This window comes from Salvelinus alpinus, chromosome 31, assembly GCF_045679555.1.
Source record: "Salvelinus alpinus chromosome 31, SLU_Salpinus.1, whole genome shotgun sequence".
NCBI lineage: Eukaryota > Metazoa > Chordata > Actinopteri > Salmoniformes > Salmonidae > Salvelinus > Salvelinus alpinus.
The window spans coordinates 24,809,014-24,832,551 of NC_092116.1; the positions used below are offsets into that span (position 1 = coordinate 24,809,014).

A 23,538-nucleotide genomic window follows, 5' to 3' on the forward strand; every position below is an offset into this window, starting at 1 on the left:
TCTCAATTTTAAAATATATTTCGATTTTTTTAACACTGTTTTGGTTACTACATGATTCCATATGTGTTATTTCATAGTTTTAATGTCTTCACTATTATTGTACAATGTGGAAAATAGTAAAGATAAAGAAAAACCCTTGAATGAGTAGATGTGTCCAAACTTTTGACTGGTACTGTATACTGTATCAGGAGAAATAATTATGGTCACATGTCTGATGAAGTGAGTTTGAAACCTTTATGCTAGAAGAGATAGTAATGAATGATTAAATGATAGAAGGAATTTATCAATCAATTTAATTTATCAATCAATGAATTTAGTCAATTAGTCAAATCAATGTGAGGGATCAAGCAGAATCAATCATCAGAGACTTTGTTGTGATTTTAGTCTGGGGATTTAATCATGTTTGGAGGTAACAATGTTATGATTTAATTATGTGATTTTATATGCGACAAATACATGGTAGCCTATATCAAACTAATTCCCCCTGGGAAATTTATAAAGTAGCCTATATTTATTCCATTCTACAGGAGACTAAGGCATATGATCAAGCTGTGAGACAAGGCTAGACAGATATCTGTCAGGACTGATCTATCAATAGACCATTCAGGAAAAGGAGAAAATGCAACCAGACAGTGAGTCAGAAGCCTACCTTCTTACTCTCCCTTTCTTTCAACAGTTCATTTGAACCCATTCTATTGTATGGTATTGTATTCTATTCTATTTTAGCACATCTACAGTTGAAGTCGGAAGTTTACATACACTTAGGTTGGAGTCATTAAAACTCGTTTTACAAACACTCCACAAATTTCTTGTTAACAAACTATAGTTTTGGCAAGTCGGTTAGGACATCTACTTTCTGCACGACACAAGTCATTTTTCCAACAATTGTTTACAGACAGATTATTTCACTTATAATTCACTGTATCACAATTCCAGTGGGTCAGAAGTTTACATACACTAAGTTGACTGTGCCTTTAAACAGCTTGGAAAATTCCAGAAAACGATGTCATGGCTTTAGAAGCTTCTGATAGGCTAATTAACACCATTTGAGTCAATTGGAGGTATTTCAAGGCCTACCTTCAAACTCAGTGCCACTTTGCTTGACATCATGGGAAAATCAAAAGAAATCAGCCAAGACCTCAGAAAAAAAATTGTAGACTTCCACAAGTCTGGTTCATCCTTGGGAGCAATTTCCAAACGCCTGAAGGTATCACGTTCATCTGTACAAACAATAGTACGCAAGTATAAACACCATGGGACCACGCAGCCGTCATACCGCTCAGGAAGGAGACGTGTTCTGTCTCCTAGAGATGAACGTACTTTGGTGCGAAAAGTGCAAATCAATCCCAGAACAACAGCAAAGGACCCTGTGAAGATGCTGGAGGAAACAGGTACAAAAGTATCTATATCCACAGTAAATCGAGTCCTATATCGACATAACCTGAAAGGCGGCTCAGCAAGGAAGAAGCCACTGCTCCAAAACCGCCATAAAAAAGCCAGACTACGGTTTGAAACTGCACATGGGGACATAGATCGTACTTTCTGGAGAAATGTCCTCTGGTCTGATTAAACAAAAATAGAACTGTTTGGCCATAATGACCATCGTTGTGTTTGGAGGAGAAAGGGCGATGCTTGCAAGCCGAAGAACACCATCCCAACCGTGAAGCATGGGGGTGGCAGCATCATGTTGTGGGGGTGTTTTTCTGCAGAAGGGACTGGTGCACTTCACAAAATAGATGGCATCATGAGGGAGGAAAATTATGTGGATATATTGAAGCAACATCTCAAGACATCAGTCAGGAAGATAAAGCTTGGTCGCAAATGGGTCTTCCAAATGGACAATGACCCCAAGCATACTTCCAAAGTTGTGGCAAAATGGCTTAAGGACAACAAAGTCAAGGTATTGGAGCCCTGACCTCAATCCTATAGAAAATGTGTGGGCAGCACTGAAAAAGCTTGTGCGAGCAAGGAAGCCTGCAAACCTGACTCAGTTACACCAGCTCTGTCAGGAGGAATGGGCCAAAATTCACCCCTTATTGTGGGAAGCTTTTGGAACGCTACCCGAAACGTTTGACCCAAGTTAAACAATTTAAAGGCAATGCTACCAAATACTAATTGAGTGTATGTAAACTTCTGACCCACTGTGAATGTGACGAAAGAAATAAAAGCTGAAATGAATAATTCTCTCTACTATTATTCTGACATTTCACATTCTTAAAATAAAGTGGTGATCCTAACTGACCTAAGACAGGGCATTTTTACTAGGATTAAATGTCAGGAATTGTGAAAAACTGAGTTTAAATGTATTTGGCTAAGGTGTATGTAAACTTCTGACTTCAACTGTATTTCATTCTGATTGCAATGTTGGTCTAATATGGCTACCTCTTGCCCGAATAAGCTACAATAGCCAACTGAAGGTCATTATGTCATTATGCATGCATTACGACCTCATGTGAACAACAGTCTTAGAGGCCTCTGAGGTTATACCCTCCTCATCACCCGACGCCTCTGGCTAAGCAGCTGTAGTCTGTACCTGTAGGGTAATTGTAATGGGGTGGCAGGTAGCCTCGCTACACACATCTGTCTATGTGCCCATGAGCAAGGCACTTGGCCCTAATTGCTCTTGATATGAGTGTCAGCTAAATGACTAAAATGTACATTGAACTTGTACATCATGCATTGTATTACACACCCTTTAAAGCCTAGAGGCCAATATGGTAAGACCGTATTATTCATCATAGAGATTTTGGAAGGGGATATAACTGTATTTAAATCATCACCATTCTGTCTGCCTGTCTGTCTGTGTAATAGCTGTAGGCTAATGAAAGTTCAACATCATGCATTGTCTATTAGCCTTCACACCCTCACTAAATCACCACTGTGTCTCTCTCTCTCTGTCTGTATGTCTGTCTGTTGTCTGCCTCTGTAAAAACGGAGAGGAACCGCCCTACACCGCCACTGTAATGTGATTCTCGCTGTACCTGCTTCGCCTACCGACCGCTCTCTCGTCTCTCCACATGCGCACAGCGGCACTACTCTCATTCTCACTGCAGACTTTCCGTTCAGTTGCAGCCAACTGTTCACCACTGTCGCACAGGCGCCGCCAAACAAAGATTTTTTAGGATCAAAATAGGCTGTCAAGCCGCTCAACGCCCAACAATTCGCTACATTGTAGCAAGCAGGCAGCGAGATAAGAAGATACATCGATTTATCGTTACAGTGTAACGTTATTTTATCACTCGCTTCAGAACCAGTCTCGATACAACGCCGGAACAACAAATCTCAAACATGAAGAAATGTTCGGCGTGGTCGCTCTTTCTAGTGGTTTCGCTGCTAACTGTGAAAGGTAAGCGTTTTGCCCAACCCCTCTCTCAATTCAATTCAAAAGCCTCTCTGTCTCTTTCTTCTTTGTTGCTGTTCACGCCATTGCCGAGTTCATCAGTTTTTTGTTTCCTCGTTCTATTGTGTGTGTTTTAGCGGTATTCCTTTATTCTACACCGAATAACGGTACACTTGCGGCATCAAGCCGCTGCATCGATTTCAATGGATACTTATTACGTCTACATAATAACACGTCGCGGTAATACATATGTTTTAGCTTAACTACCTAACCCAGTCATACCAATAAGTAGCCTAGCCTACATGTGTCACGTTTGAACCTAGTCATATTGACCAGCTAGTCTGGCTGCGAACTGATGTACCACATGTTTGATTCCACAATTTAAATGGATCTCTTTCTATCACACATTTGGCCTACTGATGTGAATTCTAATGATACCAGACGAAACTTTATATATAGAAGGGTGGGACAAAAAAACGTTCTCTGAGATGCTAATGTCTATGCAGTCTAGTCACATATCAGTGCAGGTATATTATTTGTATATTTTAGCAGACGAGCGATTTTACAGTAGTGAGTGCATACATTTTCATACTTTCGTTCATAGTAGTCCCCCATGGGAATCGGATCCACAACCCTGGCGTCGCAAGTGCGCTACCAACTGAGCCACACAGGACCAGACTATTAGGACATCATGGTAGCAGACATGCATCCTATAGCAGAGACAGATATTATAATAATGATTGATATAGGCTAGGTGTTATTTTGGGATTATATAAATGTATTTAAGCTGGTAAAGTAATCTTTGTTTATCACAAATGATAAACATGAATTAAAGAAAGAGATATGCAAATAAGATAGACTACTGATGCTAATTATCTCCGAATAATTTACAGCCTATGGTTTTAATTAGTTGTGGATCACTTAGACTATACGCATAAGAGAGTATGGTTGTGACTGACTGAATGGTGAGATTATGAGGTCTGGTTCAGTGAGTCGAGAGTCTTTATTTATTTATCTTCAAAGGATCACTCTTTCGTTCTCTCTATCATGGCAGGCGCAGGTTCAAACCTCCAGGGTGCCCGTTTCCTCCCTTCACACCCACACACACACTGAGCGTGTCATTGTAAGACAATGAAGACATGTCGAGTGCCTATTCTGTTGTTCTGTTTTGTTCACATTATTACTGCTTCAATGACCTGAAAGCATGTTTAAAGTTCAGTCTGTCGGCCCTGACACCCCTCATAGATTAGTGCATATTTGGCAAATTTTAGCTGGAGGCGTTTGGATTTTGAGATGAGGGGATGGAGGAAAGGAGGGAGAGAGGGAGGATGAAAAGGAGGGGAGAGAGGGATGAAAGGAGGGGGGAGAGGGAGGGGAAGATAGGGATGGAAAAGGAGGGGGGGATGAAGGAGGGGGAGAGAGGAGAAAAGGAGGGGGAGAGAGGGATGAAGGAGGGAGAGAGGGAGGAAAGGAGAGGGATGAAAAGGAGGGGGAGGAAAGGAAGGGGTGAGGGAGGAAAGGATGGGGAGGGAGGATAAAAAGGAGGGGGGGAGAGGGAGGAAAGAAGGGGAAGATAGGGATGGGAAATGAGGGGTAGAGGGAGGAAAAAGGAAGGGGTGAGGGGGATGGAGGGGCGGGGCGGGGGTGGAAACGGAGGAAGGGAGAGGGAGGGATGAAAATGAAGGGGAGGATATGAGGGAGGAAAGGATGGGGAGAGGGAGGAGAGAGAGAGAGGGATGAAAATGGGGGGAGGAAATGAGGGGGTGTGGGAAGAAAAGGAAGGGAGAAGGATGGAAAAGGGGGGAGAGAGTGATGGGAAGAGAGGGAGGAAAGGGGGGGAGAGGGAGGAGAAATTTGTAGAGAAAAGGAGGGAGGGAGGAAAAGGAGGGGAGGAAAGCAGGGGGAGAGGGGTGAAAAGAAGGGGGAGAGGGATGAAAAGGGGGATGGGGAGGAAAATGAGGGGGAGAGGTCGATGAACGGAGGGGGAGGGAGGAATAGGAAGGGGAGAGGGATGAAAAGGAGGGGGAGGGAAGGAGGGGGTGAGAGGGTGGAAAGGAGGGGGAGAGATGGGGGAGAAAGGGAAAGGAAGGGGGAGGGAGGGGCAGGGGGAGGAAAGGGGGGTGTAGAGAGAGAGGAAATAAGGGGGAGGGGGAAAGAGGGAGAAAAAGGAGGAAAGGGGGGTAGAGGGCAGAAAAGGAGGGGGGGGTAAGGAGGGGAGAGGGCAGAAAAGGAGGGGAGAGAGGGATGGTAAAGGAAGGGGGGTGAGGGAGGGAAGAAGAGGGGTGAAGCCTCAGCTGCAGTCTTTTCTTTGGGAAAGGGGATGAGGGGTGTGTGTGTGCAGTGTGCAAGCTTTTGGGTTATATTACACCCTGCCACACCCTTAATGAAGTGTAATGAGATCAGTCCCCAGTCATTGAACAGAGGAATTCGATTATTTATTCACTTTGATACACAGCAGCTGAGGATCCATGCAGGAACCGTCTATGCAGTCTCTATAGAGATGACTGTTCATATTGGGAATTCAATATTGACATGATGAATTATATCTAGCTAATTTACTCCTTTGGTGTAGAAAGTAATGAGTTAAAAGTAAGATCTATACATGTGGAAAAGGAAAACCTCACTCACTGGTGATCGGAAGTCACATGGTTGATTCTGGGGCCATCATGTGACAGAGAGACAAAGGGCTGTTTCCCCAATATTCTATATAGCGAAGATACCAACGTGGGTGCATGGGGGCAGGCTGGGTGCATGGGGGCAGGCTGGGTGCATGGGGGCAGGCTCGGTGCATGGGGACAGGCTGGGTGCATGGGGACAGGCTGGGTGCATGGGGACAGGCTGGGTGCATGGGGACAGGCTGGGTGCATGGGGGCAGGCTGGGTGCATGGGGACAGGCTGGGTGCATGGGGGCAGGCTGGGTGCATGGGGACAGGCTGGGTGCATGGGGGCAGGCTGGGTGCATGGGGACAGGCTGGGTGCATGGGGGCAGGCTGGGTGCATGGGGACAGGCTGGGTGCATGGGGACAGGCTGGGTGCATGGGGGCAGGCTGGGTGCATGGGGACAGGCTGCGCCAGAGAGAGTGTGTGTGTGTTAGAAGGAGCTGTAACTAGGGCTGTGGTGGTCATGACATTTCATCAGCTGGTGATTGTCAAGCAAATAACTGTCAGTCTCATGTTATTTGACCGTTAATTAACATGAACACATTTACCATCTCCTGGCTTCCACACACAGCCTACAAGCCACTGATGCAGACATAAATCCATGTAATATAGCCTACACCATCCCAATAAATCCATAATTTATTTTAGACAGGTCTAAAGAAGAATGATAGGAAGAAAATGTAGTCTATGTAATACCGCCGGTGTGGCGGTATTACGGTCACCACAACAGACTTATCAGTGCCTACTTCCCCTTTGCCGATGTTGACCGTTCAGTGTGTGTGTGTGTGTGTGTGTGTGTGTGGTGTGTGTGTGTGTGTGTGTGTGTGTGTGTGTGTGTTGGGATAGCTCCTTTCTCAGACAGGCGTAGGATGCTGCTCTCTGACCCGTGGCGCTAACATAGACACAGGATGCTGCTCTCTGACCCGTGGCGCTAACATTAGACACAGGATGCTGCTCTCTGACCCGTGGCGCTAACATTAGACACAGGATGCTGCTCTCTGACTCGTGGCGCTAACAGTAGACACAGGATGCTGCTCTCTGACTCGTGGCGCTAACATTAGACACAGGATGCTGCCTTAGACTGCGGTGAATTTCACTCGTGAAGCGCTAATCATTGTACTGACTATCTAGGATGGCTGCTCTCTGACACATGTCATTGTGCTGACTATACAGATGAGACATCAGGATGCATGTCATTGCTCTGACTACCTAGATGGGCGTCTGATACATGTCATTGTACTGACTATTGGATGCTGCTCTCTGACCCTTGGCATGTTCTAACTAGTTAGACACAGTCCCGATGCATGTCATTGCTCTGACCACTTAGGCGGCTAATCATAGACACAGGTCATTGTTCTGACTCTCTAGACCCGTGGTCGCTGATACATGTCATTGTACTGACTATTTGGATGCTGCTCTCTGACCCGTGGCATTGTTCTAACTATGTAGACACAGGATGCTGCTACTCTGACTCGTGGCGCTAACTATTTAGACACAGGATGCTGCTACTCTGACTCGTGGCGCTAACTATTTAGACACAGGATCCTGATACATGTCATTGCTCTGACTATTCAGATGGGCGTCTGATACATGTCATTGTACTGACTATTTGGATGCTGCTCTCTGATACATGTCGTGGCGCTGACTATTTAGACACAGTCCCGATGCATGTCATTGCTCTGACTATTCAGATGGCGGGTCCTGATACATTAGACACAGGATGCTGACTCTCTAGACTCGTGGTCGCTGATACATGTCATTGTACTGACTATTTGGATGCTGCTCTCTGACCCGTGGCATTGTTCTAACTATTTAGACACAGGATCCTGATACATGTCATCGTTCTGACTATCCAGATGGGGCGTCCTGATACATGTCATTGTACTGACTATTTGGATGCTGGGTCTCTGATACATGTCGTGGCGCTAACTATTTAGACACAGGATGCTGCTACTCTGACTCGTGGCGCTGACTATTTAGACACAGGATCCTGATACATGTCATCGTTCTGACTATTCAGATGGGCGTCTGATACATGTCATTGTTCTGACTATTTGGATGCGGGTCTCTGACTACGTGGCATTGTTCTGACTATTTAGATGCGGACAGGATGCTGCCTTTAGACTGTACAGATTGTTCTGACTATTTCGATGGGGGTCCTGAAATGGTACGTCATTGTTCTGACTATTTAGATGGGGGGTCCTGATACATGTCATTGTTCTGACTATTTAGATGGGGGGTCCTGATACATGTCATTGTTCTGACTATTTAGATGGGGGTCCTGATACATGTCATTGTTCTGACTATTTAGATGGGGGGTCCTGATACATGTCATTGTTCTGACTATTTAGATGGGGGGTCCTGATACATGTCATTGTTCTGACTATTTAGATGGGGGGTCCTGATACATGTCATTGTTCTGACTATTTAGATGGGGGGTCCTGATACATGTCATTGTTCTGACTATTTAGATGGGGGTCTGATACATGTCATTGTTCTGACTATTTAGATGGGGGTCTGATACATGTCATTGTTCTGACTATTTAGATGGGGGTCCTGATACATGTCATTGTTCTGACTATTTAGATGGGGGTCTGGTACATGTCGTTGTTCTGACTATTTAGATGGGGGTCCTGATACATGTCATTGTTCTGACTATTTAGATGGGGGTCCTGATACATGTCATTGTTCTGACTATTTAGATGGGGGTCCTGATACATGTCATTGTTCTGACTATTTAGATGGGGGTCCTGATACATGTCATTGTTCTGACTATTTAGATGGGGGTCTGATACATGTCATTGTTCTGACTATTTAGATGGGGGTCTGATACATGTCATTGTTCTGACTATTTAGATGGGGGTCTGATACATGTCATTGTTCTGACTATTTAGATGGGGGGTCTGATACATGTCATTGTTCTGACTATTTAGATGGGGGTCTGATACATGTCATTGTTCTGACTATTTAGATGGGGGTCTGATACATGTCATTGTTCTGACTATTTAGATGGGGGGTCTGATACATGTCATTGTTCTGACTATTTAGATGGGGGGTCTGGTCCATGTCATTGTTCTGACTATTTAGATGGGGGTCTGATACATGTCATTGTTCTGTCTATTTAGATGGGGGTCTGATACATGTCATTGTTCTGTCTATTTAGATGGGGGTCTGATACATGTCATTGTTCTGACTATTTAGATGGGGGTCTGGTCCGTGTCATTGTTCTGACTATTTAGATGGGGGGTCTGATATATGTCATTGTTCTGTCTATTTAGATGGGGGTCTGATACATGTCATTGTTCTGACTATTTAGATGGGGGGTCTGATACATGTCATTGTTCTGACTATTTAGATGGGGGGTCTGATACATGTCATTGTTCTGGGGGTCTGGTCCATGTCATTGTTCTGACTATTTAGATGGGGGTCTGGTCCATGTCATTGTTCTGGGGGTCTGGTCCATGTCATTGTTCTGTCTATTTAGATGGGGGTCTGGTCCATGTCATTGTTCTGACTATTTAGATGGGGGGTCCTGATACATGTCATTGTTCTGACTATTTAGATGGGGGGTCCTGATACATGTCATTGTTCTGACTATTTAGATGGGGGGTCCTGATACATGTCATTGTTCTGACTATTTAGATGGGGGTCTGGTACATGTCATTGTTCTGACTATTTAGATGGGGTTCTGGTACATGTCATTGTTCTGACTATTTAGATGGGGGGTCCTGATACATGTCATTGTTCTGACTATTTAGATGGGGGTCTGGTCCATGTCATTGTTCTGACTATTTAGATGGGAGGTCTGGTACATGTCATTGTTCTGACTATTTAGATGGGGGTCTGGTCCATGTCATTGTTCTGACTATTTAGATGGGGGGTCTGGTACATGTCATTGTTCTCACTATTTAGATGGGGGTCTGGTCCATGTCATTGTTCTGACTATTTAGATGGGGGGTCTGGTCCATGTCATTGTTCTGACTATTTAGATGGGGGTCTGGTACATGTCATTGTTCTGACTATTTAGATGGGGGTCTGGTACATGTCATTGTTCTGACTATTTAGATGGGGGTCTGGTACATGTCATTGTTCTCACTATTTAGATGGGGGTCTGGTCCATGTCATTGTTCTCACTATTTAGATGGGGGTCTGGTCCATGTCATTGTTCTGACTATTTAGATGGGGGTCTGGTACATGTCGTTGTTCTGACTATTTAGATGGGGGGTCTGGTCCATGTCGTTGTTCTGACTATTTAGATGGGGGGTCTGGTCCATGTCATTGTTCTGACTATTTAGATGGGGGGTCTGATACATGTCATTGTTCTGACTATTTAGATGGGGGTCTGGTACATGTCGTTGTTCTGACTATTTAGATGGGGGTCTGGTCCATGTCATTGTTCTGACTATTTAGATGGGGGTCTGATACATGTCATTGTTCTGACTATTTAGATGGGGGGTCCTGATACATGTCATTGTTCTGACTATTTAGATGGGGGGTCCTGATACATGTCATTGTTCTGACTATTTAGATGGGGGGTCCTGATACATGTCATTGTTCTGACTATTTAGATGGGGGGTCCTGATACATGTCATTGTTCTGACTATTTAGATGGGGGGTCCTGATACATGTCATTGTTCTGACTATTTAGATGGGGGGTCCTGATACATGTCATTGTTCTGACTATTTAGATGGGGGTCTGGTCCATGTCATTGTTCTGACTATTTAGATGGGGGTCTGGTCCATGTCATTGTTCTGACTATTTAGATGGGGGGTCCTGATACATGTCATTGTTCTGACTATTTAGATGGGGGGTCCTGATACATGTCATTGTTCTGACTATTTAGATGGGGGGGTCCTGATACATGTCATTGTTCTGACTATTTAGATGGGGGTCTGGTCCATGTCATTGTTCTGACTATTTAGATGGGGGTCTGGTCCATGTCGTTGTTCTGACTATTTAGATGGGGGTCTGATACATGTCGTTGTTCTGACTATTTAGATGGGGGTCTGATACATGTCATTGTTCTGACTATTTAGATGGGGGGTCTGATACATGTCATTGTTCTGACTATTTAGATGGGGGTCTGGTACATGTCGTTGTTCTGACTATTTAGATGGGGGTCTGGTCCATGTCGTTGTTCTGACTATTTAGATGGGGGGTCTGATACATGTCATTGTTCTGACTATTTAGATGGGGGGTCCTGATACATGTCATTGTTCTGACTATTTAGATGGGGGGTCCTGATACATGTCATTGTTCTGACTATTTAGATGGGGGTCTGGTCCATGTCATTGTTCTGACTATTTAGATGGGGGTCTGGTCCATGTCATTGTTCTGACTATTTAGATGGGGGGTCTGATACATGTCATTGTTCTGACTATTTAGATGGGGGTCTGGTCCATGTCATTGTTCTGACTATTTAGATGGGGGGTCTGATACATGTCATTGTTCTGACTATTTAGATGGGGGTCCTGATACATGTCATTGTTCTGACTATTTAGATGGGGGTCCTGATACATGTCATTGTTCTGACTATTTAGATGGGGGGTCTGGTACATGTCATTGTTCTGACTATTTAGATGGGGGGTCTGATACATGTCATTGTTCTGACTATTTAGATGGGGGTCCTGATACGTGTCATTGTTCTGACTATTTAGATGGGGTTCTGATACATAATGATGATGATGATCAAAAGCTGCTCCTCTAATCCTAAACAGGTCATTCATTTGTTTTATCGGGGGAGGGGGGTGCTAAACTGGCCTTAGATCAGTGTGTAGGTAATGAGGCTACACAGGTTTTATCTACCTAATGTTAAAAAGAGTATGAATGTTTTATCTACATAATGATAATGAGAGTAGGCAGGTTTTATCTTCATAATGATAATGAGAGTATGCATGTTTTATCTACCTAATGATAATGAGACTATGCAGGTTTTATCTACCTAATGATAATGAGAGTATGCAGGTTTTATCTAACTAATGATAATGCGATTATGCAGGCTTTATCTAACTAATGATAATGAGATTATGCAGGCTTTATCTAACTAATGATAATGAGATTATGCAGGCTTTATTTAACTAATGATAATGAGATTATGCAGGCTTTATCTAACTAATGATAATGAAATTATGCAGGCTTTATCTAACTAATGATAATGAGATTATGCAGGCTTTATCTAACTAATGATAATGAGAGTATGCAGGCTTTATCTAACTAATGATAATGAGATTATGCAGGCTTTATCTAACTAATGATAATGAGATTATGCAGGTTTTATCTACATAATGATAATGAGAGTAGGCAGGTTGTATCTACATAATGATATTGAGAGTATGAATGTTTTATCTACATAATGATAATGAGAGTATGCAGGCTTTATCTACATAATGATAATGAGAGTATGCAGGCTTTATCTACATAATGATAATGAGAGTATGAATGTTTTATCTACATAATGAGAGTAGGCAGGCTTTATCTACATAATGATAATGAGAGTAGGCAGGCTTTAACTACATAATGATAATGAGATTATGCAGGCTTTATCTACATAATGATAATGAGAGTAGGCAGGTTTTAACTACATAATGATAATGAGATTATGCAGGCTTTATCTACATAATGATAATGAGAGTATGCATGTTTTAACTATATAATGATAATGAGAGTATGCAGGTTTTATCTACATAATGGTAATGAGAGTATGCAGGTTTTAACTACATAATGATAATGAGATTATGCAGGTTTTATCTAGCTAATGATGAGGCTGAATTATTTCATTTGAGGGAAAAATACCCCTTTATAGGTCTTTACATCTCTAATTATCACTAATTGTGAGGAGAAACTTGAAAAAGAGAGGTGTGTGTTGCTGTATGGACACAATAGCTCTTCTGTTCCATGTGTTTGAGGAATGCAAGGAGTCTTTGTTGCCATGTAGATATGACAGAAACCACTGCATTCGTCACTACACTGGAACTTTGATCATGGAAAGGAATGAAGAAGGGTAGATTGGCAGCAGACCTGTTGCCAGATGGTTCCATTGTGTCAGGCAAGCTCGGCTACAGCATTTGACATGATTTCAAATAGTATTTGAACCCAGGTCTGGTTGACGGCACTGAAAATCGAAGAGCTGTGCATAACGTTACTGCACAGCTCTTCGATAAACTGATGCACCATTAGTGTGTTTATTCCAGATAGAATGTGGTATGGAAGTAGATACAGCTGCATAATCTCGGATGTAGGTAAGAGAAATGTGGACTGACTAGAGCAAAGTTCCTCTCCTTTTCTCTGCACTGCATTGTGTAAAAACCCTCAACTCCTTCCTGTTTCTCTCCTCCCTGTTTCTCTCCTCCCTGTTTCTCTCCTCCCTGTTTTCTCCTCCTTGTTTTCTCCTCCCTGTTTTTTCCTCCCTGTTTCTCTCCTTCCTGTTTCTCTCCTCCCCCTGCCTCATTCCCTGTCTTCTTCTTCTTTCCCTCCCTCTCTTCAGCTCTATCCCAGAATTCAGATGGCTTTGACCTGTCTGATGCCTTGACTGACAATGTCTCTATAGCACGTAAGTACAGAAAGACAGTCTGACTGTAAAATACACAATATTCATAGGCTTCAGATTTACTGCTGCAGTATCTACAATACAGTCTGTATTCATGCTTTATGTCTATGAAATCATACATCACTACCATGAATTCATGGTCGATGGATTCATGTACAGTGCCTTCAGAAAGTATTCACACCCCTTGGCTTTTTCCAAATTTTTACAGCCTGCACACAATACCCTGTAATGTCAAAGTGGAATTGTGTTTTTAGAATTTTTCACATGAATGAAAAGCGGAAATGTCTTGAGTCAAGTCAAGTTGCATGGACTCACTCTGTGTGCAATAATAGTCCTTAACATGATTTATGAATGACTACCTCATCTCTGTACCCAACACATACAATTATCTGTAAGGTCCCTCAGTCAAGCACTGACTTTCAAACACAGACTCAACCACAAAGACCAGGGAGGTCTTCCAATGCCTCAATAAAAAATGCACGGAACTCCCTTCCATCTTATATAGCGCAAGTGAGCAGCAAACCTGGTTACAGAAAACTCCCCCATGTGACCTACTTGTTGTGTGTGTGTACTGACTTATGTGTAACTGATAGATGCACACAGTAAATGTTCATGTTTTTAAATGTATGTAAATTGTTAGGATTTTTTTTGTCTGTCTTTTCCATGATGTTTCCGACCTCAGTAAGACGTTGGCTAATGGGGATCCATAATAAATAAAACCTATTGGTAATGGGTCAAATTCAAAAGTAGACATCCCTGTGAGCACGGTGAAGTTATTAATTACACTTTGGAAGATGTATCAATACACCCAGTCACTACAAAGGCTGCAGTCCAAACAGTTAAAACACACACCCTATCCCCTCAGCCCTCAATTTAAGTGGACACTTCTGTTAACGTATCATGACGTCTGACGAGTATACACTTGCAAGGCGAGGAAGGAAGGAATGATTTTTAAATGGACCACCCTTGGTGGGAAATTCGCCATTCGTTCATCCCGCGATGATTGTGTTTTCAGCCACCGGTAGCTTGTGGGTGCTTTATATGCGCTACAGTCAATTATGAGTGCATGTCTACTTATATTAACTATATAAATATTAAAATATGCCCACTGTATGATAGATAACAAATGAATTAGCTAACTAACGTTAGCCAGCCTAGCTGGAACTTCTGAAGAAGGATTTTTTTTCTTCTCTTCTACAATTTCCAAAAGAAACATATTTACTTTTTACGAGACGTGTTTGTGCCATCATGTGCATTAGTAGCACAATTTCTAACTTATTTGCATTTGTTTTTACTTACACTTTTATGTTGACTTCTCCATTGATGTTGTTTTTAAGTTTTCGCTGACTTTTCTTAGCGGATGTACAATTGTCGCGAATTATGGGGAGTTTCGGGCCCGGAGTGAACATAATTGTACACTTGCAAAGCCAGCTAAAAATGAGGGCTGAGGGGCTTACGTTGCAAACTTCCCTTGCTTGGCTAATCATTTAGACCGCCCTCCAAGATGGTGACTGGGATTCCCGCAAGGGCATAAGGCGAGGGTAAGTGGATGGTGACGGCGATTCCCGTCACCATCCAAACTCTTTTTTTATGAGTTTGAACCGCAGCCAAGATACAGGTGTCCTTCCTAACTCTTTTGCTGGAGAGGAAAGAAACCACTCAGGGATTTCACTGTGAGGCTAATGGTGACTTTAATACACTTACAGAGTTGAATGGCTGTGATAGGAGATAACTGAGGGTGGATCAACAACATTGTAGTTACTCCACAATACTAACCTAATTGACAGGGTAAGAAGAAGGAAGCCTGTACAAAATAAAAATATTCCAAAATATGCATCCTGATTCCAATAAGGTACTAAATTAAAACTGCAAAAAATATATCATATGTCCTGAATACGAAGAATTTTGTTTGGGGCAAATCCAACACATCACTGAGTACCACTCTTCATATTTTCAAGCATTTACATTTACATTTAAGTCATTTAGCAGACGCTCTTATCCAGAGCGACTTACAAATTGGAAAGTTCATACATATTCATCCTGGTCCCCCCGTGGGGAATGAACCCACAACCCTGGCGTTGCAAGCGCCATGCTCTACCAACTGAGCCACACGGGACATAGCATGCATGGTGGTGGCTGCATCATGTTATGGGTATGCTTGTCATCGGTAAGGACTAGGAAGTTTTCTATGATCAAATTAAATGGAATAGAGCTAAGCATAGGCAAAATCCTAGAGAAAAACTTCAGTCTGCTTCCCAACAGACACTGGGAGACAAATTCATCTTTTAGCAGGACAATAACCTAAAACACAAGGCCAAATATACACTGGAGTTGCTTACCAAGGAGACATTGAATGTCCCTGAGTGGCCTAGTTACAGTTTTGACTTAAATTGGCTTAAAAATCTAAGGCAAGACTCTATGGCTGTCTAACAATGATCAACAACCAACTTGACAGAGCTTGAAGAATAAAACATAAAAAAATGTGCAAATATTGCACAATCCAGGTGTGCAAAGCTCTTACAGCTGTAATTGCTTCGAAAGTTGATTCTAACATTCATTGACTCAGGGGTGAATATTTATATAATCAAGATATATTAGTGTTTTATTTTTCATTAAATATTTTACAAATTTTATAATTGTTTCTCCACTTTCACATAAGAATATTTTGTTGACAAAAAAAGTACAATTAAATCCATTTCAATCTCACTACAGTAACACAACAAAATGTGAAAAAAGTCAAGGGGTGCGAATACTTTCTGAAGGCACTTGTATGCTATTATCTGACAATGTATTTCTGGTCCCCGAGTATGAAGTCCACTGACTACTAATTTAGGTACATTCTGACTGTGTTGATGTAGCTATATTCTGTATGATATTTTTCTAACAATATGCTTGTATGCACTGGCTATGACAAAAAAACAAATCAAAATCGAGGTACCAATTGCTGATTGTAGCTTTAATGCACTGTCTGACTGCATGTTTTATATGAATTAATATCATCATTTTGACTGTGTACTGATGTAGCTACATTCTATATGAAGACATTGTTCTCTTCTGTTCTTCTCTTCTGTTCTTCTCTAATCTTCTTCTGTTCTGTTCTTTTCTTGTTCTCTTCTCTCATTTTCTTCTCTTCTCTCAGCAGCAGCCACCCCCAAACCAGTAGAAGGAGCAGGTAAACGATCCCAGATTCACAGATCCATCTGAATATAGACTTTCTCTGCTGTTGATTATATCTGCCTGTGCTGTAGCGACTGTGCTCACATGAATAAGCACAAGGGTCCTCATTTATTTACATCTATTAAACTGGCAGGTATTTAATCAGGTATTGACCACATGAAAGACTACTAATAAAGATGTAGTGTATTTTCTATTATTGATTATATCTAAGGTTCTAATGTTAGTACAAGCCACAGGAGGCTGGTGGCACCTTAATTGGGGAGGACGGGCTCATGGTAATGACTGGAGCGGAATAGGTGGAATGGTATCAGATACATCAAACACATGGTTTTCTGGTATATGATGCCATTCCATTGGCTTCGTTCCGGACATTATTATGAGCCGTTCTCCCCTCTGCAGCCTCCTGTGGTGCCTTGGATTTCCACTTTTAATCAGCATAATTCAGAGACTGTGTCTAGGCTTACTTTTTATTCTCTACTGTAGCTATGCACTATAGGCCTACTTACCACATGCTTAAGCACAAAGCTGGTAAATCATACACATCTCCTAAGCAGGTATTAGGCATTGGCGCAGTGGTCTAAGGCACTGCATCTCAGTGCTAGAGGTGTCATTACAGACCCTGGTTAGATTCCAGGCTGTATCACAACCGGCCATGATTGGGTGTCCCATAGGGCGGCGCACAATTGGCCCAGCGTCGTCCGGGTTTGGCCGGGGTAGGCCGTCATTGTAAATAAGAATTTGTTCTTAACTGACTTGCCTAGTTAAATGAATAAAATTAAAATAAATAAAATGTTGTGGCCTAGATTCAATCCGGACCGTGGAAGATCTGCCTTATAGGGTGCTTGACAATTTAAAGGTCTCGGACAGTCATTCTGATTTCCATGTAAAATTGCCCATAATAATATCACCCATAATAATATCACAATACTATCACCCATAATATTTGTTTTGGATAGAAATGCTCAAAATCTGAGAGAAACTATCAGGAAGTTTTAAAAGACAGGCCGAGTGGGTGGGGAGCTTATATTAATTCATAATATTTGATCAATGTCAATTTTATTTATACATTTCCTGTTTGGCTTGTCTCTTGTGATGCTGTTCACAGCAGTGCTGGTGGATGTGTTGTTCCATGCTGGCTGAAGACCTAGCTAGCCAGTAACTAGCTAACACCAGACACAGATGAAGACCTAGCTAGCCAGTAACTAGCTAACACCAGACACAGATGAAGACCTAGCTAGCCAGTAACTAGCTAACACCAGACACAGATGAAGACCTAGCTAGCCAGTAACTAGCTAACACCAGACACAGATGAAGACCTAGCTAGCCAGTAACTAGCTAACACCAGACACATATGAAGACCTAGCTAGCCAGTAACTAGCTAACACCAGACACAGATGAAGACCTAGCTAGCCAGTAACTAGCTAACACCAGACACAGATGAAGACCTAGCTAGCCAGTAACTAGCTAACACCAGACACAGATGAAGACCTAGCTAGCCAGTAACTAGCTAACACCAGACACAGATGAAGACCTAGCTAGCCAGTAACTAGCTAACACCAGACACAGATGAAGACCTAGCTAGCCAGTAACTAGCTAACACCAGACACATATGAAGACCTAGCTAGCCAGTAACTAGCTAACACCAGACACAGATGAAGACCTAGCTAGCCAGTAACTAGCTAACACCAGACACAGATGAAGACCTAGCTAGCCAGTAACTAGCTAACACCAGACACAGATGAAGACCTAGCTAGCCAGTAACTAGCTAACACCAGACACAGATGAAGACCTAGCTAGCCAGTAACTAGCTAACACCAGACACAGATGAAGACCTAGCTAGCCAGTAACTAGCTAACACCAGACACAGATGAAGACCTAGCTAGCCAGTAACTAGCTAACACCAGACACAGATGAAGACCTAGCTAGCCAGTAACTAGCTAACACCAGACACAGATGAAGACCTAGCTAGCCAGTAACTAGCTAACACCAGACACAGATGAAGACCTAGCTAGCCAGTAACTAGCTAACACCAGACACAGATGAAGACCTAGCTAGCCAGTAACTAGCTAACACCAGACACAGATGAAGACCTAGCTAGCCAGTAACTAGCTAACACCAGACACAGATGAAGACCTAGCTAGCCAGTAACTAGCTAACACCAGACACAGATGAAGACCTAGCTAGTCAGTAACTAGCTAACACCAGACACAGATGAAAGGGGAAACATACACTGAGTGTACAAAACATTAAGAACACCTTCCTAATATTGAGTTGGTTTTCTTGCTGGGAAACGTAACAAAATAATAAAATATCATCCAATTTAATAAAAAACATTGACTGTTTGACTGTTCATGACCTTTAACAGGTCACTTCCGATTGAGCAGACATATGCAGCGTTTACCCGCAAACGCTGTCTCAGCGAATGCGGGAACATTGCCTTTCAATGTCAATCGCGCTATAACGTGGATATTCCGCGGTCTGGATTGAATGTAACCATGGTTTGACTGTACTGAGCTCAGCCATTGTGATGATGTTCCTCATGTGCCATTGTGATGACGTTCCTCATGTGCCATTGTGATGACGTTCCTCATGTGCCGCTTTTGGAGAAGATGAGAAGATCACCCCCACCAAGGCTCCTCCTAAAGCCCCAGCCACTAAGGCCCCGTCACACAAGCCCAAGCCACGTAAGATCACACACACACACACACCTCATATGGGTCCTCCTAAAGCCACAGCCACCAAGGCCCTGCTCAAGCCCAAACCAGAGGACACATGAGGAAGAAACCACCATAACATACAGGCTTTCTAATCAGACCCTTCACACTTAACAAGTGAATGGAGAAATGCCTACTTACTACAGTTATGTCTGCAACTATATACTACTACTAGCTAACATACTACGACTGCTACTATATACTACTAGCTAACATACTACGACTGCTACTATATACTACTACTAGCTAACATACTAAGACTGCTACTATATACTACTACTAGCCTCCATACTAAGACTGCTACTAGCTACCATACTAAGACTGCTACTATATGCTACTACTAGCTACCATACTAGGACTGCTACTATATGCTACTACTAGCTACCATACTAAGACTGCTACTATATACTACTACTAGCTACCATACTAAGACTGCTACTATATACTACTACTACTAGCTACCATACTAAGACTGCTACTATATACTACTACTACTAGCTACCATACTAAGACTGCTACTATATACTACTACTAGCTACCATACTAAGACTGCTACTATATACTACTACTACTAGCTACCATACTAAGACTGCTACTATATACTACTACTACTAGCTACCATACTAAGACTGCTACTATATACTACTACTACTAGCTACCATACTAAGACTGCTACTATATACTACTACTACTAGCTACCATACTAAGACTGCTACTATATACTACTACTACTAGCTACCATACTAAGACTGCTACTATATACTACTACTACTAGCTACCATACTAAGACTGCTACTCTATAATACTACTACTAGCTACCATACTAAGACTGCTACTCTATAATACTACTACTGGCTACCATACTAAGACTGCTACTATATACTACTACTAGCTAACATACTGATACTCTACTAAACCAGCATTCATTTAGTCTCTCGTTTAGGAGAGGCTTTTACCCAAAGTGGCTCACAAGTAGGCTATAGAGACAGCAGGGGATGTACTTAGCGATAAAATGACTACAGTAGACAGACCTAGTTTACAGTCAGTGCTTGTCAATAGATAATGATTATGTTAAATGCAGTCTGAGGTTTGACTTGGCTGGAACAGCCTTTTACCTAGTTGATGGGTAAACTATTGACAACATAGTCTAGACAATGCTTAAGATGGATCACGACACGAACACCCTTTTGAGAACCACTGCTGTGTCACCATGGTTCCATCAACACATGTATGTCTGTACCTCTCGTGTGAAACAAGTTGTCTCTTATCTGGTTGGTCAGTCTTGCCCCTGAAAACCTTGTCTATGTTGTGGTTTTAACTTGTATGTAGATTGTAGTCAGCCTACTATTCTGTGTGTGTGTGTGTGTGTGTGTGCCCTAAACCTCACAAGCACCTCTACTACAGTGCTGTATGTGACTCCATTAACCCTACTAGCTATCTCTAGAGCGATCACTACACTAACAGACCTGTACACAATTTGTAATAACACTACTAGTCTAGATTATAATCTGGAGCGTGGAAGATCCACGTTATACCTCAATTGAAATGTAAAGGTAATATCAGATTGAGCCACCATCTGCAGCCTTTACTTTGAATGCAGTCACAGTGAACGCAGGAACATTGCCATTCAATTTCTATTACGCTATTGCCTAATCTTCCGCACTCCGGATTGAATCTAGCCGTAAACCTAGCATTAACCCTAGCCTGGTTAAACCAGACTGAATGTTAACCAGGCTATACTAACCCCTGAGCACTCACTACACTAACAGATGCGATCCAGGCTGATTTTGACTTTGGGCCCAGCCTTCTCCCTGGTCTGCTCCCCCTCGCCACCAAGGGTCCCCGTACCCCACCGAAGCCCCAGCCCGGTTGGTACTGCTTGCTTAACGAACAGACCTGGATTCAAATACTATTAGAAATGTTTCAAATACTTTGAGCTGTTTCTGTAGCCAGGCAAGCTCAATCAAGCACAGATAAAGTATTTGAAATGATTTTGAGTAGAACTTGAACACAGGTCTGTTAACGAACCCTCCCCATTCCCCAATTAGAACCACTGTCCTGTTGCTGTCAAGTCCGGGGTGTGTCCCAAATGGCACCACATTTCCCTACGTAGTGAACTACTTTTGACCAGGGCCCATAGGGTAGTATGTAGGAAGTAGTGCACTATGTGGGGAATAGGGTGCCATTTCAGCTGCTGCCTATCAATATCGATATATGCCCCCCCCCCATCATGTAGTTGGTCAACCATCTGCGCTGCTGGTCGAGGGACTAGCGCTGGGTTGGAGTGACGTACGCCTCCTGTCAGAAGACAATGCCTATGTCCCTTCAATCTAAACAGAGGTGTAGATACAGTGGGGAGAACAAGTATTTGATACACTGCCGATTTTGCAGGTTTTCCTACTTAAAAAGCATGTAGAGGTCTGTAATTTTTGCAATAAAATGCAAATGAATTACTTAAAAACCATACAATGTGATTTTCTGGATTTTTGTTTTAGATTCCATCTCTCACAGTTGAAGTGTACCTATGATAAAAAATTACAGACCTCTACATGCTTTGTAAGTAGGAAACACTGCCGATTTTGCAGGTTATCAAATACTTGTTCTCCCCACTGCATATAGAGTTTGGCAAACTCAGTTTGAGATTTGTGTAATTTTTATTGGCGGCCATTTTGACACCAGATGTTCGATGCGTTCAAATTAGAAAGGAGATTAGAAGGTTAATGTCATGGAATGTTTAGAACCAACATGGAGGCTAGTTTGCCAAACTCTCTATATTGTATGGCTCTGATCTAAACTAGCTTCCTTGTTCCTGGTATCTGCTTTCTCTCATGACCAATGATCTGATTGGACTGGACAGATGACAACTCCTATTGGTTATAATAGAGGAGATGAGGAAAGGAAGCCGGTGAAGATTATTGGGACACGGTCCACGTGTATACATTCACACACATTGTAGTGATATCTTGCCTGCGTCAACGACATCCTGTGTGGCATGCTATTGTAGACACTCTGTAGGTACACTCACCATGTTGTTTACATGTTGTTGTCTTTGTTGCCACACATATTGTGTCGTGTATGTATGCGTGGGTTGTGTTGTGTGTTTGCATCTCATTATCTCTGGGGGTTTTTGCCACAGAATGCTGTCATTTTCTTGAATTCAACAAATGGGCAGTGTGACCTTTGAATGACCTTTTGGACATTCGGTATCTATTGAGTACCAAAATAGAGTAGATGAGTGCTTCCTGGATGTCTTCCACACATTCTAGTTTCAGAGATGTTTTCCCGACTGTGTGGCTACTGGAAGCTGAAAGCAGTGACGTCTCATCTTCATTTGTGTTCGTATTTGTCTGTATGTATTTATGGATCTGTACAATGTATGGAAAACTGATATTGTAGACCAGGGGTACTCAACTCTGACCCTACGAGGTCCGGAGCCTGCTGGTTTTCGGTTCTACCTGATCATTAATTGCACACACCTGGTGTCCCAGGTCTAAATTAGTCCCTGATTTTAGAGGGGAACAATGAAAAACTACATTGGAACTGGCTTAGAGGCCCAGAGTTGAGTTTGAGAGCTGTAGACATTAAGTTACCATGTATAGAATGTATCTCTTCACAGATGCTGTATATTGTGACTATGCTGTTTGATTTTCCTCCTGTTTGAGGCATGTTAGATGTACTGTAGATTCCATTTTTCTCTTTTTGCCCGACTCGCATTTGAACTTTAACCCATGATCTTTGACCTCTGACCTGTGACCTCTCCCTGCAGCCTCTGATGAGTTTGACCTGAGTGATGCTCTGGATCCCAACAATGACATTGGAGGGAAGGACAAGAACAAGGGACAAGCAGGTTATTGTTTATTTTGTTATAATTTATTTATGTATGAATTACTTTTGTTCTTATTTTGTTTGTGTAGAATATGTCATTCAGTAGTGTGGGTTTGCAATAGTATGGTATACATATTGTAGTGGAGCAGCAGTAGTATGGTATACATATTGTAGTGGAGCAGCAGTAGATATGGTATACATATTGTAGTGGAGCAGCAGTAGATATGGTATACATATTGTAGTGGAGCAGCAGTTGTATGGTATACATATTGTA

The 23,538-nt window shown here is 42.4% G+C and overlaps 1 protein-coding gene across 6 annotated transcripts in view; it reads left to right on the plus strand.

Annotated features, from left to right (window-relative positions):
- Window positions 1–2,973: 2,973 nt before the first annotated feature.
- Window positions 2,974–23,538, plus strand: part of LOC139561919 (CD99 antigen-like protein 2) — a 37,309-nt gene continuing 16,744 nt past the window's right edge. Inside the window, exons 1-6 of one of the 6 annotated variants that reach the window (XM_071379345.1) lie at window positions 2,974–3,346; window positions 13,486–13,551; window positions 16,688–16,720; window positions 19,335–19,409; window positions 21,209–21,307; window positions 23,206–23,286. In XM_071379345.1, the coding sequence (XP_071235446.1) occupies window positions 3,289–3,346; window positions 13,486–13,551; window positions 16,688–16,720; window positions 19,335–19,409; window positions 21,209–21,307; window positions 23,206–23,286 (412 nt within the window). In that variant the 5' untranslated portion in view covers window positions 2,974–3,288. The remainder of the gene's footprint in view (window positions 3,347–13,485; window positions 13,552–16,687; window positions 16,721–19,334; window positions 19,410–21,208; window positions 21,308–23,205; window positions 23,287–23,538) is intronic. The other 5 variants (XM_071379347.1, XM_071379348.1, XM_071379349.1 and 2 more) reach the window with 5 other exon arrangements.